The sequence below is a fragment of the Plodia interpunctella genome, chromosome 6 (assembly GCF_027563975.2).
Source record: "Plodia interpunctella isolate USDA-ARS_2022_Savannah chromosome 6, ilPloInte3.2, whole genome shotgun sequence".
NCBI lineage: Eukaryota > Metazoa > Arthropoda > Insecta > Lepidoptera > Pyralidae > Plodia > Plodia interpunctella.
This window is the reverse complement of record NC_071299.1, coordinates 6,424,593-6,444,543: the sequence shown is the minus strand read 5'-3', so window position 1 is coordinate 6,444,543 and position 19,951 is coordinate 6,424,593. Positions and strand designations below refer to the sequence as shown.

Genomic DNA, 19,951 nt, shown 5'->3' with positions numbered 1-19,951 from the left:
TATCTTCAAATTTATCCAGCAACAGCGCAGATTAATGGAGCTGAGGTGACGTGCGCTTTAATGACTCCATAATCTGCGATTAATCCTTTTTTGGGACTGTATTTATTATTACGCTTTTGCATCAAAAGTTAAGTCAAACATTATGTTGCACTGTGGGAACCGCTCAGTATGTATTTCGGAACAAAAATATTATCTACTATATAGTACCTATTATTCCAACGCGTATATCGTCCAAAAAAATTCGTGAAAAAGTAGGTACCTAATGTGTAAAATTCCCTACATTATGTTATCACAAAGTCATGCATGGTCCTTCATCTTGAAAAATTGGTTAGTTGGGAGAGAATGCTTTTAGCATTACGTTCGCCATTTTTTATAAATATGTGTTTACTTGGAACGATAAAGTTTAATAAAATACAATAAATAATATGAAAAAAATACTTTGTAAAACTCGGCTGGTGTGAAAGATCGGTGTGAATGTAGGTCGGTTTCATTCATTTCAGGATTTCCACTCCAATGACACTAAACCGGCCAATGAACACGGGTATATTCTCACAAACTTTCATATTTTCTAGGATCACCATAATACCATCGATATAGGTCGAGTCACTACTGTATAGTATTAGAGAGGGAGTAAGTACGTATTGTGTATTTAATCTATGTTTAAAGTAAAAACTGCACCTGCTCGCGATATAAAATTGCCTATCAACTATCTCAACACAAAAAATATTTTTATTTTATTGATTAGTTTTCACGTGCGAAAATGATATACAAAACACTGTTTCACTTTAGTCTGAATATGGGAAACGTGTAATAGAAATCAATATTTATGCGCAAATTTTTAATTTAAAAATCGGTCGAGATTACTTATGAAGTCATAAACCTACAAAATTACGTTTATACCCACCTTGAAGTCAGATACGTGAAAAATTTATAGGTATTTAAAGATACTTATGATCAGACGACCTGCCGGACGCTGTGATGTGTCTGTGGTAGCACAGTATAATAAAGAGTAGTACGTACCTAGTTGTGTGGACAGTGTGTTACATATCTTTTTTTTAAGTTTATTGCATTCAAAAATGCATTTAATGAAACAATAGTTATCTCCAATAGGTAAATGACAGAATAGGTAGGTAATGATTAATGATTAATTAAACATCGAAAACTAGCGCCACCTCACTTTTTTTTTAAATTTATTTTATTTCTTATCGAAAACACATAAAGAATTTTAGTCGAAAGTTTTATAGTTTTAGTATATATACAATGTGGACTAAAAACGTTTTTAACATTATGACGATTTATTACCAATGTGTTAACTATTTTTGATTACTGTGTTTTGAGTACAAAACTTGTCATTCAACAAAATCTACACAAATTTTACACCTACCTACCTATATATAACATAATTATGGGATATACATATATAAGGTAGGTGGCAATTACAAAAATACTTCCTAGAACAAAGAGTTCTAATAACATGGTATGGTAGCGACCAAGCAAAGCCGGTCACTGTGTTCCTGTATTCATAATTGTATCAATCAATGAGTAATGTAGGTAAATAAATACCATAGACATTTTAAGGTAAACTTATGTGTTTATTCAGCAATTATCGATTTCTATGGAAATATTATGTAATCTCTATTGGTGAGATTGATTTTTAAAAATATATGTAGAGATAAAAGATATATATCATTATTTACTTATTTGCAAAAAAACACCCACTTTTATTTGCAAAAAAAAATAAAATTAATTAATTAGGGTGGGTTGCACCGTTACACCGTTATTTTGACGTTTAATTTAGCCTGTTAAACCAACGTTATATTTAACGTTGCAACTCACCCTTATTCAATAAACATGTCATAACATAAAATTGTGTGCAAATATATTTACAGTGACTGGTTACATACTGCGATTAAAAAAGAATAAAAAGTTTCTGAATGTAGCATGGATTTAGTAAGTATTTAGAGTACCTAGGTACCAATTCCATGGAATTTACACTTTTTCTCGTCAATTTTTATATTAAATAGTTATTTATCACAATCTACAAACGTGGTCGTTCCGAAATGCCAGTAGTTTGTAGATGTGAAGGTCTAATTTCTGAATTAATTTTATCCGTCAAAACGAAAGTAATTAATTTTCTAATAATATTTCCCAATTAAAAGATGTTTTAATTTCTCTTAAATAAACTCGAAGTTAAGTTCTTTATATTCTCTGGGACTTTTGTTATCGAGGCTTCTTATCTATGCACTGACGCGTATTTTGCCGCAGTGAACAACAAGCAAAAAGAGATCTAATCTCACTAAGTAATTTTTCAGAGTTAGTGAGATTTGCTGAATTGGTTGGACAAGATCGTAACGAGTGTTCACAAAATAAAAAAAACTCTATTTTACACTTAAGGTTTATTCTGTATCCACAAACTGCAGCAGCATCACTAAGAATTGCAATATGTATTTGAGTCCCTAAAAAATAATTATTTTTAATGACAAATCCAGGTTCTTGGATAGAAAATGTAGTCTTCTTTTTTTTCTAGTGTATTTTTGCCAGATTTTAGTCAAGTCGTCGAAGCAAGTGGTGGCTATTATAACTACTATGCACGAGTCAGATTTGAACCTGGAACTTCACGTTAACCGCTGGACTACCCCAGCTTCAGAAAATTCAGTGGAACGTATGTCTTGATCAGTTTACCTTTGCCATAGGCAATAAAAATTTCTTGATTACGTAGGTACACCCTAAGGTACAGCATAAATCATAAATATTACTTTGAGTCCACAAACTGAAGTAGAATCACCAAGAATTGCATTATAAATTTGCTCGCCTACAAAATAAAATTACATTTAAACAATAATATTGTATGAAATTGGGTAAAATTAGTTACCACCATATATGCACAAGCAAGGCCTCCCCAAAACCAAGGTATTCTGAGCTTTGAGATTTTGGTCCTAAAAGTTTAAATTAATACATACTCACTTCATATAATATAGCGTAATTAATTTCATATAATCCATGAGCCTTCAATACTGGTACCTGATGCATCAGCTGGACCGAAAATTGCATTGCCTGTGAAATAGTAAAGGCCTGTTTCACCGTTTGCTGATAAAGTATTTGATAGCCTACGCCTATATAATATAGCGTTAAAATTGTGTTTCACAAGGTTACGTTTAACTGTCACATAATTTCACAGTTAGTTTAGGTGTCAGATTACAATAAGATATTTTTTTCAGATTGTGGTGAAACAGGCGAGAAGTGTTTCAAAAATCTATTGAATATATTCTCACTTCTGTATTCACGGCTGGGCTGAAGTCGTTCTGGATAATTTCATGCAAGATCAAAGAAGTCTTTTTTGACTGAAAATATACAAAAGACGTTTCTTAAATTTAAATAAATTAATATAATAAAACCATAACCATATTCAGGCGGTCACTTCTTGTGTCTGACAGAACCTAGCTCTATGAGCCAGTTACAAAATATAGAAAGACTGAGTAACTAACCTCTTGAAGAGCATCCTCGGTGTAATAAACAATTACGAAAAAGATAAAAGCACAATAACCAATCTGCCAGAATATGAATACCAACAGACGCAGATACCTCTCGATATCGTGGAATAGCCCAGCGGCAGTCGCTTCCATGAAATAAAACATGTATAGTATACCATAGTTTATGCACATAAATATAGTAACAGCCAGTGCGATTCCGAATTTTCTGTTAATATGTTGAATCCCATCGTAAAGTTTGGTATTTAGACAAGCGCACATTCTAATCTTCTCGCATATGAACTTGTCTTGGAGTTGCGTTGCTTTTCCGGAATCACTGCCCTTAACCCTCACAAAAAAAGTTTGTTCCCACAATTTATGTTGTTTTATATTTATTAAGACATCATTTAAATTACCGTATCTTTCTTTCCAAATGAACAAGTAGTAGCAATAGGCTGTAGCTAGACCGAGCGCCAGCGCATCAGAGAAGGCTCCTTGAAATATCTTCTCTAAAGGGATAGATGTATCTAGCCCATGCAAAATGCCGAATATTGAAAACACTCGGAATAACCACATAATCTCTTGCGCTATAACCATTTTGATCGACGAAATTGTGTGTTTCACATAGTTGACCGAGACACCCACCACGCGCATGTCTGTGATACATTTGTCAACTTCACAATTCAAATGAGCAAATGTTAAATCATTACTAAGTAAGAAAGCCACTTTAATCATGACGTAGAACACGAATATAACGGTACTTAGTTTTTCAAACAAATCTCCATACTGCTTAAGCTTTGTGTCAAACATCATTCTTACGATTGACTGATCTTCGGTATAGGAGACACAGGCACAGTAGCTAAACAAAGTGGCATACCATAAGAAACTAAGAAATCCCACTGTGGAAAAGTTAATTTCGAGCGTTCCTCCGACTGACCGAATCTCGATTACCGTCAATCCAGTAAGCTTCCTGAATAAAGTATTCCAGTATATAGCTTCAATTATATTTTTATATTTTTTCTTTGCAAAATATTTCTCAAGTTGTTGAAAAATCATTTTATTTCCAGTAAAAGAACCAACCAAAAACAATACATCAAGAGAGAAAGAACTTTCGACAAATTTCAATAAAAGGAAAATGATCCTACCTATTTCCGAAATGGAAAAATGAAGTAGTGGCATTTATATGAATGAAACAAAATTGTGATAATTGTAGTTATCCACCGGATAAATGAGTTTTATTCCACCCAAATGTTCACATTTACATTGATATTCTACATTATGAACATCATGGGGTATTATATTGTCATGAACAACAAATAAAAAAAATAGGCGTCGTATATATACAAAGGGAATTTAATAATGGTGAATCATTTATTTATAAGCACTATACAACTTTACATAATCTGAATTACAAGCACTTCATCGGTCGGTATTATATATAGTATAGGAGCTTGGCAGCCATTACGTCACTACATGGGTGCAATAAAAAAAACAGTAAATACACAAATCAGATGTGCAATAAAATGCTGCCCGTACAAATAATAAAATTAAAAAGAGAGCTTGCATTTAAATTAAAAACATCTGAGATTACTAACCCAGACTTCTTCTAGAAATTCTACTTAGCAACCTAAAGATTTAAATTAAAAATTGTGAGATAGTTAAAGTCAATATTTACTTTTTATGGCACATTAAAATAGATTCTTATTTCGTTACGGTAACATTTGTGTAGACATAATAAGAAAAGTTAACATTTCAGAATACATAAAAATGTGTCCCTTTTGAAAAGCATTTCATTGGTCAAGAGTAGAGGACTGCGTGAATCACATTTTGAGCTTTACGTTAATACCACATACTATAGTGATTGCTAGTATAGAGGTAACTTAATGAGCTAATTCAATTACACAATCTTGAATATATGCTAAGCCAAACTAGAATTAGGCAGAATATTTAGGCCAATATCTGCCTTTAATTCATGGTGAGACTATGGCATACATCTTATTTACTTTCTGCATGTAATTTACGGTAATTTCCTAGAGCATTAGTATGTAATTGAACGGTTTTACCTAATCCTTTGGATTATTTTACTGTAAGTTACAAGTATGTAAGCAAAAGGGAATAGGTACATAAGATAGCATCTGTGATATATTCGAATACATTTCAATTTTTTGTTGTCTACTTGCAATTGTGACTATTTGCAATTGGGCCAAAATTTGAATGTAGCATTTAATCGAATCAAAATCGAACATTTTTGTTAATTAAGTTTGTGACTTATCAGGCGGTAGTATAGTAGATTATGTATGTGGATTTGCCGTCATAGACAATCACTGCAATTATTTATAATGTATAACAGTATCTCAGTAGTGATCGCCGTAAGTCCAATAGTATCAAGCTTATTAAAATACTCACAATATAGCATTCGCAGTAAATGCAGATACTTTATTACTACAAAAATGCACAATTGGAAAATTCTCTATCTTCACATTTACATAAATAATATGTATAATTATTTATTTAGATAGGTACAAATATTTTTGACGATATATCCTTATTTTACAAAAACGCAATCACGCGCGACCAACAATCGTTACATATATAATTATTATTCAAGATAGTGTAAACTTTCTTACATCGTTTTTTTCTTACAACTTTCTTTCAACCAAAGTTGGAATTATGAAGCAACTCAAAAGAGGGAATCATTTATCCCCTTTAGTATATTCCTTTTATGATTCTTCTTTAGAGTAAGAATTTATGGCGAGTACTGTAGGAATCTTCAAGTCATATATCTAGATCTCAAGCAAGTCTTAATTTAAAGCTGTTTTTACCTATACTAGTTAATGATTTCATTTATGTTTTTTTTTTCTTCATTATTCTGGAAAAGCTATTTAAAAAAGTATTTCACTATGAAAATTATAAATTTATTGGAACGATAAGCTGCCTACAAAAAACTTATCTTTAAGGTACCTAGGTACATATCTGTTTATGTATATAGATCTACCATATTGTTTAGATATCTTAGGGCGGTGTATGAAAAATAAACATCGGCATATTGTGACAAATCAACACTTATGCAGTGGAATTGGCTTAGATTAATAGAAAATATAATTTAGACCAAAAGTGATAGGTATCAAATAAAAATAACACCACTTTTGTCTAATAATCACTTACCTAAATAAATGCGTCAAATTGTGATAGATCTGATAATAAAAAATACGATAGAAATTATTTTAATTACCTAATAAACGATAGAATGTGATGATGTTATTATCTTACTAATAGTTGAAATTTGGTGGAAAAGGGGTGATGCAAAATAAAATAGAATAGATATACTAAATGACTATTAAATGATATTAAAACATGAAGTTAATGTAACGCACCCATCGAACTATAAATTCATATAACTGTCTATAGTCGTAGGTGTTAACGAGAAGCAAGAATAGTTAATATATAATAAGCATATAGTTTATCTACCATACGAGATAAACGAAGTTGTAATTCACACTATTTCGACTAAACTAAAATTATAAGTACCTAACAATTATTTATCAGTGATCGATCTTAAGACAACGTCTGTGTGATTTCAGTTCTATCACTAAACAGACATATTAAACTCGATAAAAATATTAGCAATAATTAAGGCAAATCGTGGAACTAGCAAAATGGAAGCGTTTTTATTTTTAAAGTACTCAACAGACTGGACAAATTACTTTCTTCATATATTTCTGTTTATATACCCACCTCTATTATTCTATTTTTTCCAGTATTTTATTTCTTATTTTGTTAGTTTAGATACAAACAACCAACATTATTTCAAGTAAAATAGAATCTTGCTCATAAATTTTTCATACAAGAAGGTACTATCTCTTTGGATTGATATTTTTAATGGGATTTAATTCATTAACATAGTCAAGTCGGGCTATATCGTTTAACTTTTTAGGACACTATGAAACATGCGCTAAACATTAGTTTTTTTTTTTAACTACATTACATTCTAGATAGAGATTTTTTTGAGTTTAACTGAAATCTAGAAAGATAAGATTCTACATGAATTTTTAACATATAGATTATTAATAAAAAAAACTTATTTCGAATCGATCTTAGGTTTCTTAGTAATTCTATTCGAAACATACTAATGATAAGATTCACTGAATACGATTTAATTCATAGAAAAATAAAAATTCTTCTTTACTAAAATAAAACTCTCATACGCCTAAATAATAGACTAACTAATAATAACAACCGCGCAATAGTTCCTATAACGACTCGTCCCCAGACATTGCACATACACTTTTGTAAAGCTAATATAATTAAAATCACATCTCATTAAATATCTTTGGGTACAACCAAGTAAAATTATCATGTAGCGTACAAAAATAGAAAAAATATACAAGAAGGTCAAATATAATGTGAGGGATGGCGCGGACTGGACGTGTGCCACGATGGAGTTATATTGTTCACATAAAAATCAACTGAAATCACATACGACTAGACACCAAAATTACAGTCCGTCACAGTACACGCCCAGATCACATTGTGATATCCAAATTCTTCATTTCGAAGCTAATAAAATATAAAGTTCATTCGTTTAACCGGCAATAGTCATCATAGTCATGAACTGGATTCTTTTTACGTCCTATGTCCTCAAAGCCCTCAGAGTTTCAAAATAAACAATGTAAAGTTAAAATTTACTGATTTGTGACACTGCTAATGAATTAACTAAATTCAACTATTTAGTGACCAACGTTCGCGAAAATAGTGTTGTCGCCAGTATTTTTTTTAATCAGCCATTTTTTTAATTGAAAACTATCACCAGTTCAGAAGTCATAAAACCTCGATTCGAGCACGTTATTGTTGCAATAGCTGAGATTCGTCGGTCACAGAAGCTCCTGGATATGTGAGGTGTCCAGGTTGGTGATGAGGGTCTTCAGGAAGGTCATCTCCTTGCGGGCGTTCTCCAGGATCACCCGGGGATCTTGCGACATACAGCGTAGGCAGTTGGGCGCGAACACCATAGCGAGGTTAGCAGAGTCCATTTTGGTCTGACTTACCACTTCTGGAGCGTTGAACTGTTGCAGGAAACTTATGAGGTATGTGAGTACCTAAAAAGACAAGCAATTTTAAAAATATTTTCCACAAATTAGTGTTTGTATTAAATAAAAGAAATCAGTCGAATAGTGCAACTTTAACAACATATCTCACGATCAAGGGCTCGCGAACGATGGAAGCCTCTAAAAATCACCCTCTTTGCATCGCTGCTCGTTCAATTTGTAGAGACCCATGTATATGTACTACTACCGACGTACCGGCAATCGTAGCGGTGGACATCCACCAAACAAGTGGTCTGTCGCAGGAACACGCAAGCTGTTTTCAATCGGTGTTGGTTAAAGTATCTGGGAGAGGCCTATGTCCAGCAGCGGACAGACGAGGATGGTATACCGACCAGCCTGTTGAGCGGCGGCAGTCGCTGCAAGGCGCGGGTGCAGGCGGCGAAGTCGCTGCCGGCCGCCACACACGCCGCGTACAGCGCGTCGGGGATCAGCGGCTCGTACAGTTCGCGGTACCACAGCTTCAGTAGGCTGGCTGGTGCGTGCGCGTCTGTAAAAAAAACAATTATTACGAAAACTGTCAAATGTAATATATATTATAACGTTTATAAAGCCTCGGCAATATTCAATGGTATACATATGCAATGGCGTATATTATGCCGAATTAAGAGCAAATGAAAACGTTAATCAGACAACGATCTTATTGATAACTACATAAAATATTACACAACATTTTAAACTAAAACAATGGCGATACATAGTGATTTCTCGCTCAATTGCTTTTTGTTCGAGTACGCCTAGCAACCAATAGCGGACGTGTTTGGCACTCTATTATTGGTCTTAATATTTTATTGGCTGTAATGTCGGACGAATTTGAGCGCGCTATGATCGAAATATTTGATTGCCCGATATATTTTCGCGCAAGTCAATGTTTTGATTTCTGCGATGCCCCTCGATGTAATTTACAAAAGTGGTCCCACTGTACTCATATGAACGAATACTTACACAATTTCTGCACATTTCCGTCATCATCATTATCATCATCAGCAGCCCTCCGTGACCCACTGCTGGGTATAGGCCTCTTTTCGTCTCCGCTAACCATCTCTATCCTGAGCCATCCCTATCCAGTTGTTGCCAGCAATTTCCTTTACATCGTCGACCCATCTAGCCGCCGGATGTTCTACGCTCCGTTTTCCAATTCTGGGGTACCACTCAGTTACAGTTTTACTCCACCTTCCATCATTCCTTCTAACCAGGTGCCCAGCCCAATTCCATTTTAATGTCGCGACTCTGGAGACCACGTCTTGAACTTTCGTTCGACGACGAATCTCCAGATTGCGAACTCGACCTTGTATTTTGATGCCGAGCATGGCTCGTTCCATGGCCCAATGCAATCTTGTACATGGTTCCTTTTGTAAGAGTCCTAGATAGTAGGGAGGAGACACTGGTTGAAGAGGCGGGTTTTTAAGCTTCGCGGTACTTTTCTATTTTTTTAAACGTTTACTGAATGCTGCCAATCCTTGCTGTATAAGTCGATCAATCTCTTTATATCTTTGTTTTTTGTCAAAAGATAAACAATGACCAAGGTAAGTATAATTGTCAACCACATCTATACTCTTACCACACACAAACGCACACGCACACGCGCACGTACACGCACACGCACACGCACACGCACACGCACACGCACACGTACAAATCACATTTTCGTCACTCCGTCCGTATTGCAAAAGTTTACGCAATTTCGAGATTTAAACAATACCGGTGAGGGTGGAAGCATCAGGCAGCTCCCAGTTGTCGATCTTGGCCTTGAGAGCGTTAACCTCATCCACGTCGGCCGACACCCGGAATATGCCCTCGGTGTCGCGGCCGTGCAGCGCCAGGATCTGCTGCGACAGCGCCACCTGCACCCACGGCAGTTGTCGGTTCGGGAACCGCTCCTTTTGCAGCGCCATTACTTCTGACAGCGTGTTGCCGAACATCGATTGGCGGAATATTTGAATCTGAAAATCACACAGGTAACTTTAAGATGCAATTTTAAGAAAAACATTCGGATTTCTCTATTCACAATAAAAAAATTACTTAAATAACAATGTTCATAACTACCACAAAAATAATCCTTCACTGTTTATCAAAAAGAACTGTTTTATCCTCATCAACTTGCTTTCTAAACCTATTTGCAAACTCGACGTTGCCATACGATTGTACACTTTAAAACCAACTACACAAGGTCGTATTCATAATGTCTTGGCTGATCAACTCACTCTAGCTTGGTCTATATCCTCTGTGCTGGGTTTCCTCGGCTGCCGCTTCCCTCCGAACCCAATCCGCTCTAACCTCTTGCACGCCACGCCTGCGTAGTGCGATACTTGTACGTGGATTGGCCATTTACCAACCTAAAAATGTATATCGCATTTTTATTCGTTCAATGTAATTTGATGTTCCAGTCTGTTGTTCGTCTTTTTTATAACTCGTATATCGTATAAAACCTCAATTAGATTTCTTGTGAAATATATAGCCAGAGATATATATTAAAATTATATAAAATTAACATTTCATTTTCCTTTGCTAATAAACTTTTTTATATTGGCTTAATAAAAAATATTGAAACATAAATTAATAAAAATTGTATGGTGGCTTAAATTAACATTTCCATATATGTATTAATTTCTTGCTGAAAACATTGATCTAACAATGCATTTCCATATAAAAAACATAAATAAACTAGGCAAAAAGACATCAAACAGGGTCCAAATCTTATTATATATTATTAGTTCTAGCATATCAGAAATAAAAAGCCTATATAGGTACCTCTGGGAAGGCGTCAGCGAAGGCGGGGTCTCTATGTCGATTGACATAGTTCGTCAGAGCCGGCTGGAACGCTGGAGACGGCGGCACGAACGCTAGGCACACTGCTAACAATTCCCATCCACGCAGCAATGAATCGCGCAGAGGATTCTCTGTCGTTTGCCTACATAGCTGCACGTACAGTTCATCGCGTAATCTGAAACGTTTCATACATTTTAATTGTTGATTTTTCACTATCATTACTTTACATGAAGTTCAATTTCGGATGGAATATTCCGAGATTTCTTAAAATTTTCATAAATTCACACCATTAGTACTAGTGGAATGGCGAAGGCATACTGTCAAAACAAAAGCGAAGTCCAAGCCCCTTCAGGCCTGCAGAAGTAATACATGCTGACACTTGTTCTCAAGAGTCATATTTTTTTTTGTTTTAGACATTTATAAAAAACTGATGGTCAAATATTTTACGTGCAAAAAATAATTCCAATTCCGAAATTCCAACGAGATCAGAACCTAAGCAGTCAGAAAAATACTTACTTTTCATTAGCATATGTGGCGTGAAGAATATCTTGCGCTACAGAATTGAGCGTCATTCCGGGCCTGGCCTTCCTATCACCCATGTAAATCTGGACTAGTCTGAACAGGTCAATGGCCGCCTTCTTGTGCGCTTTGTCCCAGTCAGCACCCACCATGGGCGCACTTATTGAAGATGATGTCCACGATAACATGTCGCGAACTGAAGCCTGGAAAAATATTATGCCACATTTAAGTGAAATAATTAAGTTATAAGGGTATAAAATTTACTGTTATGTACTCTTTAACGAAGTTGCCTTGTCTATTAGGACGCGTTTCTCGCCGCACGGTGTGTTCTATCGCAGTAATTTTTCACTGCGCGTGGACAAGCTATTGTGATCCATACAAGAGTAAGCCGTGTCTATATTGCGGCGTGTAAGCCGTAGGTTCAATATTGGATTCTTCTCAGCGAGTCGTCTCCGGCGTTTAAAGTGAATACCAATACATCACCACTGCCAAAGCACTGCCCGTGGCGTACAGCTATGCTCGAGCGGTCAATGTTCCTTGTTGATGAGATTAATGAGAACACCGTCACGGAACAGTTTTGTTTACCAAACTTTCTCCTGAAGATGTTGTCGAAGTCGAGGTAATTCTTAGCGAAGATATCTATCCTACCAACCTTTCTCCTGAAGATGCCCTTGTTGAAGTTGAGGTTGTCCTTGGCGAAGATCTCGATGTCCTGCTCGGGGGGCGGCGGCCGCGGGAAGCTGGCGTGCGCGCGCACGGGGCTGTACAGCGCGCCGCCCTCCGCCCCACTCGCCCCGCCCGCCCCACTCGCCCCAGTCGCCCCAGTCGCCCCGCCCAGCGACGACGTCTGTAGGCGGACAATATCCATATCACTATCTCATCCATCGATAGAGAAAACTATACAAAAAAGAGAAACGCGTATTAGAAATACAAGAGAAGAAACGCGACACAGGGCTAATATGTACCTTCAGTGAATACTTACATTTTTTAAGAAATTTGCATAACGTTTAAAAACAAAAGTTGCGCTAACTGTGGGCTAAGTCGAAGTGAGACGTGGCTAACCGATCACAGTGCGCCATTGTGACGCAACGATGAAGACACCGCAATGTGATTGGTTCGCTGCGTCTCATATCGAAGCGACTCTATAGTGAGAAGTGAAATACAAAGCCGTACTTCACCCTCTGGTCATATTTAAAAATGGAAAAAACTGTTCCTCAAATTGTGTATAGAACTAAACATAACTAGCATTAAAAAGCAACTGCTTTTTATTGTATGTAGTATATAGGTCTAAATGGGTGACGCTATATAAGAGCAGAGTTGCGGAGTAGGGGCTCAGTTAATTCCAATACGTCGTGGTGTACAGACCAGTGCCTAAACGCACGAGCTGTTATTGTTTTATCCATTATAGTAGTGAGTGGATACGGTGGAACATCAGCGATCTGGTTGACGTATACAGCTACAAGGTAAACAATATGAATAACTAGGTAAGCATTATCGATAGAAAGTGACTCACCCGATGTATCCCCGGCGATGGCTGTCGATCCCTCTCGAATCCAACAAAGGTGTTATAATAGGAAACACCATGGTTCATATACTCGACATCTTGCGGGCGATGTCCGTAAGAATGTGGGAGGTAGACGCCTGAGCCATCGTCGTCATCGGGGGTCCGAGCGCCGCCGTCCGAGGACTCGTTGTCCGGCTCGTGGCCGGACAGCGACCGGGACTCCGAGCCGGACCGCGACCGGGACGAGCCGGACTCGCCGTCCGACCCGGAACCGCCGCCGTAGCGGCTGCGGCCTGTTCAATTGTGTACATTTCATTACTAGACAAATCTCAAAATTTTATTTGTGTTGCCAAAATTGGGTTTAAAAACTAAAGTTTAATTTCTTATCAAATTTATTCAGCAGCCGCGACTTTTTCATCGGGCAAGATATCCTTTATGTTCATTCTTATTACACAATATAATTGTTCACCTAAGGGCCGTCATAATAAAGTGTAGCTACAAAGTACTGACTGGACAACTTGGCCTGCTGTATGATGTAGTCCTGCAGCGGCAACAGATGCTGCATGCCGCGAAGGTCCCAGTTGCAGTAGAGCGGGGAGCCCCCGCCGTCCTCCTCTTCCTCCTCGCCGTCCATCGGCGGCGCTTCCAATTCTGTCGGACGTTTGTGACCTGAAAATTAAATATTGAGTTATAAACACCCTTACACATTCATATCCAAACTTTTCAACTGTTAGCATTATAAGCTAAAGTATGTTTTATCACTGTCGCACATTATAATATTTTATATTGATAGAACGACACAAAATTTCAATAAAGTATTATTTAACGTTTTTATGAATGACATGACTAATCTCCTTGAAATTTCGAATACATATATTTTTGTAAGGAGTTTGATTTGTTCGTTGTAAGGAGGACATAGGGGTAAATCAATCGGACGCAAAAGTTAGTAACAAATGTCTCACGTTTCGATTTGGTGCGGTCCCGCGGAGTGGAGTTCCTCTCGAGCCGTTGGTTGTGTTTCTGCACGTTCGGCTCGGTCAGCGGAGGCTCCAAATTCACGCATTTTAACTTGTAGTTCACTGAGAAATTAATGTAATAGTGTCTAAGTGGATTAATAGGTACAATTTTAGAAAAAAAGACAATTTTTTTGTTGTATTAAATATGGAAAATAATCTCTTCAATTTCTCATTTCAAATTATATTATTTAAAACACAATTATTATTTTATTATTATATTTTATTTGAAACATTTCAGTTTTTTATAGTTTATGCCAGAAATTCTTTAGCTACAAAAATAATAGAATGAACTTTAAAAATAATGTTTCCACAATAAATATCCCGAACCCCGGAATCCACTTAAAATATGAACTTTTTACCAAAAATTTTTATGTTCATAATTTTACGACCAATTGTCTGACGTCTAGGGAATGCTACTATGTTTTTATCACTTTCGACGGCGTCAATAACGTTTAGACGAGATATACACACCAGCGGCAATGTTGTCCTGTTCATTGGCAGAGGAGAGCCGCATGAAGTTGTGGTGAGGCTCTTGAGACCTGTGCTTGCTGCTGCCGGACGACACCGACGTCTTGCTGGACGAGTACCGCTCGGGCTCCGCTTGCTGTCTTCTGGAATTTATCGACGTCTTAAAACATTGGTGTGGAGACTTGGCTACTATGCTTATACTAGCTGTCGGTCACGAGACAGCGACCTCATTCGAGCGGCAGAGTGACATATCCGAATGGCGGAACACAGTGCATAGGAATCTGTTGGTCTCAGCTCTGTTGTCGTTCACATCTTTACCTATTTTATTATATATATTTTTTTAATATACAAGTTCGATCCTCGCCAACTCGTTCACCCACTTGCCCTTGGAGCTGTTACAGTACCTGGTGAACTCCCTGGGCCTGGGCCAGTGGTGCCTCTGGTCCAGACTGGTCTGCCTGAAGGGCTTGTCCGCGCTGTACACCGCTTGCTTCTCCGGGTACCTGTCCATGCGCTCCAATTCCGCTAATCGGTCCTTGTCCAGGTGTCTGAATAAATATAAATTAAATTATACGGACAAATCACACATGTTAACTCAATGATATCTATATATCGTTATGTTCAAGATTGTTTCAAAATAAACGATGATCTATTTAGTCGTCGATACTGTAAACCATGTGATAGTACTTAGTTTTTGTACTTACTGCTTTTAAAGAAACAGGGAGAGAGCGAGAAAGATAATGGGAGAAAGAGGAAAAGAGAAATAGTGAGATGGGGAGAGAGAGGGAGAGAGTGTAGTGTGTCTCACCTGTCGGAGTAGCGGTCCCGCGAGTGCCGCGACAGCTGCTGCGGCCGCTCGAGGCTGTGCAGCGCGCGGCCGGCCGCCTCAGTCGCCAGCGATATCGACGACACCAGCGACGGACGAGCGGCACACGGCTGCAAAGAGTATAACGTTGTACAAGACGTATAACGTTGGCTTCCAATTTTCAAATTAATATTCAAGGCTACAACAGTCAAATAGGCCTAGTCACCTGTAGGAACGGCGTGGGTTGAGGTTTTTGCAACGGACTGCTAGGACTTTGTGGAGACGCGGACTCGCAGGATGAACCGCCGCCAGACTGCTGTTTTAGCTGAAAATTAACACCATCTTCATTTTAAATGTTCATTTAAAATAACGCATAAGAACCCAGGGCCTAAAATTTATTTCAATATTTTTTTTTTCCAAGTACTACATATACATTAAAAGCAGGATACCTACTTAAATTCCGTACAATGTTCATTTTAAAACCTTATTCCGCGTCAAACCATACCATGGTTTGACGCGTCAGCCAAAAATAATACTAACAGAGACTTGAATTTCTCACAACATGCACTCTGAAAATTCCTTAAAAATTGTTCAGTTTTACCTAATTTTTACAACATATGTATATATTTAAAAATAAATATATTGATTGGTTTACCTTACGTCTCGTCAAAGGAGTACTCTCAACAGACTTGAAATATTTCTCGTGCATTGAATCATCTGATGCATCTTTCCGTGGTGAAATAAAACTGCCACTTCGATTTAAGCCTGGAAATAGAACGAAGATAATATAGTATAATGCAACATATTTTAGATAAAGATAACGTAACGTGTATCTTCAGAAGTAAATATTTTACGCATACGAAGTCGCGGGTAAACAGCTGGTATATTTATATTTACCAGTATGCGGCGACCATTTGTCAGCCTCGTGCGGCTGCGCGCTGCTTCGCTTGCGGAGCTGCGGCGTGCACACCGCCGCGCCGCCCACGCTCGCGCTCAACTCCTGATTCGTGGAGAGAAACCATAATGATAACACGACGACTGTACATATCTAAAAAGTTGCCTATTTCAGGCGCCAAATAGGTTCTTGTATAAGCATGTGAATTTATATAAAGGAACCTTTGTCAGATGTTTCATTTTTTGACCCTACATTTAAATACTAATAACAATCAATATGCAATTTAGATAAACAAACAATAATAAATAAATACGGACAAATCAAACGGATTGAGTAAGCCCCAAAGTAAGTTTGAGACGTGTGTTATGAGATACTAAACTCAATGATACTATATTTTGTAACATACAAAAATAGATAACATTCAAACAAACACATCTTCTTTATGTGTCATACCTGTTTCCGCCTCTGTTGAGCGCTACTTATGCTGCTATCAGACGATCTCCCGGAGTCCGTATGCCGACACAGCTGAGTGGAGCCGTCTTCACTGAGCCTTCCTCTTCTACTCTCTCCGCTATTTCTGTCAAATCAATTTAAGGTTTATCTTTAACTAGCTGTGCCTTCTACTTTCTCAACTATTGCTAACTCTCTGTTGCTAATTCAATGCTAATTAAATGTTGCTAATTGCTAATTCTCCTATTAAATGAAACTTATATTTTATATTTGTCATGCCCGCGATAGCCTGTTTGACTCATGAACTATATCTATACAAAATTACACCAAAATAGGTCTAAGGCCTAGGCTAATTCGCTAGTGGTTTAGCTCTGGAGTATGACAAACAGAGAGACACATTTATAATGTTAGTAAGTATGAATAACACAATGAATCAAAGGCAAGAGCTATAAACTAAGAATCCCAACAACAATGTCGCTAAACATGGCCTTCAAATCTCGTGGTCCCACTACCCCATAAGGGAGTTAATCCTACTAATATTATAAATGCGAAAGTTTGTGAGGATGTGTGTATGTATGTTACTCTTTCGTGCAAAAGCTACTGGGCCTATTATTATGTTTGGTACACAGTTAGAATATAACCTGGAATATATATATAGGGTACTTTTTATCAACTAGTATTATTATAAAGACATAATATTCTATATTAACACAAATTCCAACCAGGGATATTTCAAAAGTCTACTGTGATCTATAGTATAGTTAACAATTTTAATAATTTAAAATTTTATTTCTAAAGGAGCCTTCACTGAAAATAGAGTAATTTTAGTGAAACTAAACACAGACAAAAAACTTAATAGATAGCAGGCGGACAGGTAAATTTATAATTAAGTTTCTTCAACACATTGATCACAATCATGGGAAATTTATGCAATATTTTGACCCAATTATACATTTGCAATGTCTAATAAGTTGCTGTTTTTATTGTCACACTTGTTAAACTGATGTGAAATAATTGCACAACAATCATAATATCAATGACCAGAAAAAAATATTGCTTGGAAAATAATGTGACTGACAAAATCAGAACAAAAAAGATACATTAACATAAAGAAGTCCATAGATTTGGGAGATAAAGGCCTGGCTTCTGCCCTATAATGAGACTGCTTCTATACCGTATTGTGTGTTGTATGAGGTGACTTAGGGATAAAAAGTCTTAACAGTGAAAATAACCACATTTAAGTTGTATTGATTGAGTGACCCGGCATCACAGCCGAGAATGTAAGAGGGTTAACACTCAGATGGAAGAGATAAGATTTGGAAAATTTGGTGAAATAAAGACACGAACAATACATCTACAATCGCAACTAACTAGTAACAAAACATTTAGTCTTAAGTTTAGCTCACCTATGGTGATAGTGTGATCTCCTCGTTCGCACTGGACTTGTCTGTGTAATTGTGACATTTTTTGTATTGCTTGGGGAGTGCTTGCTGGCACTGGCCATCGTGCTATTTCCATTGCTACTGACTGGATCTATTGCAGGAACCTTTAACATACAATTATTATAAAAAAAAAAATATTATTTATGTTTAGGACAAATTTTTGTGCAAAATAAAGTACTATTGCAGTGATGCATACCTGAGATGCTGCAATGTTGGTCTGTGTAGCAGATTCTCTTCTCTTCTGTGGATCTGTATTCTGTTTCAATGTTTGTAGTTTAGCTAATGGAATGATGTCACAATCTGTAGGCCTGTGCCACACTGTAGTCTGATGAAAAAAAAGATAGGTATATTAATGATAAGTATTACCCAATACTTAAATGTAATACATATGTAATAAACTATTTAGGTACATACCTGTGTTGAAGCATTATAGTAGTAAAACCTATGTGTGTTAATGTCAAACAGTTCCCACCATTGTGATGAGTCAGTTCTTTTAACTTTAACTCCCTGAAAATACAATTAGACATTAATTAAGCTTGTTGCTAAATACAACCTAATTAAAATTCAAAGTAACATAGGCTATGCATATATTTCTGGCCTTGCTTTGTATTTCATTGTATATCACTGTAATAAATTTATGTTTGTACTTGCTTTATATAAACAATTATATGAATTTTTCAGTTAATAGGTAGCATAGAATTTGAACTTCACTTTGGTGATTTCGCAATAACAATTAAGAAATTGTAATAAATTATTGAATCTACTACATACACACATCAAAAGTAACTGATTGGAAAGTTGGATAGTGACCATTTTGATCAACCTCATATTATGACGGCGATTACTCAAGTATCACGATTACATCTACATTTTTATCATTTGAAATGCCGGCTTTACCAGGAAGTGAACAACTTACCTCCGGAGGATCCCAAACGCACTCTCCTGTTGTTAGGTTAGCATACATATGCTCCTTTGTTTTGGGCTCTATTATTTCCACCCATTCCACCCTAGAATAAAACATTGTTGAATTTTAACTTCACATTAAATACATGACGAACGCTAAGACAAATTAGTACAGATTCTGGGCGTGACATTAGCGATTTCCGTATACTTTATTGATTTTGCAACTTTCAACTACGGCTGTAGAAACCAATAATCAAAAAATACACATTGTCCACACACAACAAATTACCTTTCTGAAGACATTTTCACAAGATGTTATTAAGATCCTTCTACATTTATTCACACATCGTGAACTATTTATTTGACCTAAAATACGGATGAAACTGATAGAAAAGCTTCCATGTTGAATGTTTACTTCATAACGGATGCGTTCAAAACTTTCACTCATTAGCACAGACATAAGACAATATTATTATATAGACATTCCTTAAATAACATATCTTTCAAAAATTCAATCCATGGATAAGTGCTATTTTATTTCATTTATTTGTATCAATAATTAAACGTATTGATTATTGTATTTCTTAAATGAAATACCTACTTTATAAAAT

The 19,951-nt window shown here is 36.5% G+C and overlaps 2 protein-coding genes across 3 annotated transcripts; both read right to left on the bottom strand.

Moving 5' to 3' along the window:
• Positions 1-2,752: 2,752 nt before the first annotated feature.
• LOC128670690 (putative gustatory receptor 28b) lies at positions 2,753-4,534 on the bottom strand. Its single transcript, XM_053746554.1, has 4 exons — positions 3,486-4,534; positions 3,273-3,341; positions 2,965-3,054; positions 2,753-2,812 (listed from the first exon to the last, which is right to left on the bottom strand). Exons 1-4 carry the CDS (start codon positions 4,521-4,523, stop codon positions 2,753-2,755), a joined length of 1,257 nt encoding a protein of 418 aa, XP_053602529.1. The 5' UTR covers positions 4,524-4,534.
• A 131-nt stretch (positions 4,535-4,665) lies between these two features.
• On the bottom strand, positions 4,666-19,761 carry RhoGAP93B (Rho GTPase activating protein at 93B). Of its 2 annotated transcripts, none has more exons than XM_053746552.1 (22): positions 19,630-19,761; positions 19,354-19,444; positions 18,852-18,944; positions 18,634-18,762; positions 18,402-18,541; positions 16,999-17,122; positions 16,548-16,650; positions 16,306-16,415; positions 15,877-15,975; positions 15,654-15,781; positions 15,250-15,393; positions 14,849-14,988; positions 14,324-14,440; positions 13,872-14,030; positions 13,371-13,654; positions 12,510-12,704; positions 11,855-12,060; positions 11,321-11,513; positions 10,774-10,905; positions 10,272-10,512; positions 8,905-9,059; positions 4,666-8,563 (listed from the first exon to the last, which is right to left on the bottom strand). In XM_053746552.1, the coding sequence occupies exons 1-22, from the start codon at positions 19,641-19,643 to the stop codon at positions 8,339-8,341; spliced, it is 3,222 nt and encodes a 1,073-aa protein (XP_053602527.1). In that variant the 5' UTR covers positions 19,644-19,761; the 3' UTR covers positions 4,666-8,338. The 2 variants fall into 2 exon arrangements, with proteins under 2 accessions (XP_053602527.1, XP_053602528.1); XM_053746553.1 differs by having other exon boundaries at positions 14,849-14,985.
• Positions 19,762-19,951: the final 190 nt, after the last annotated feature.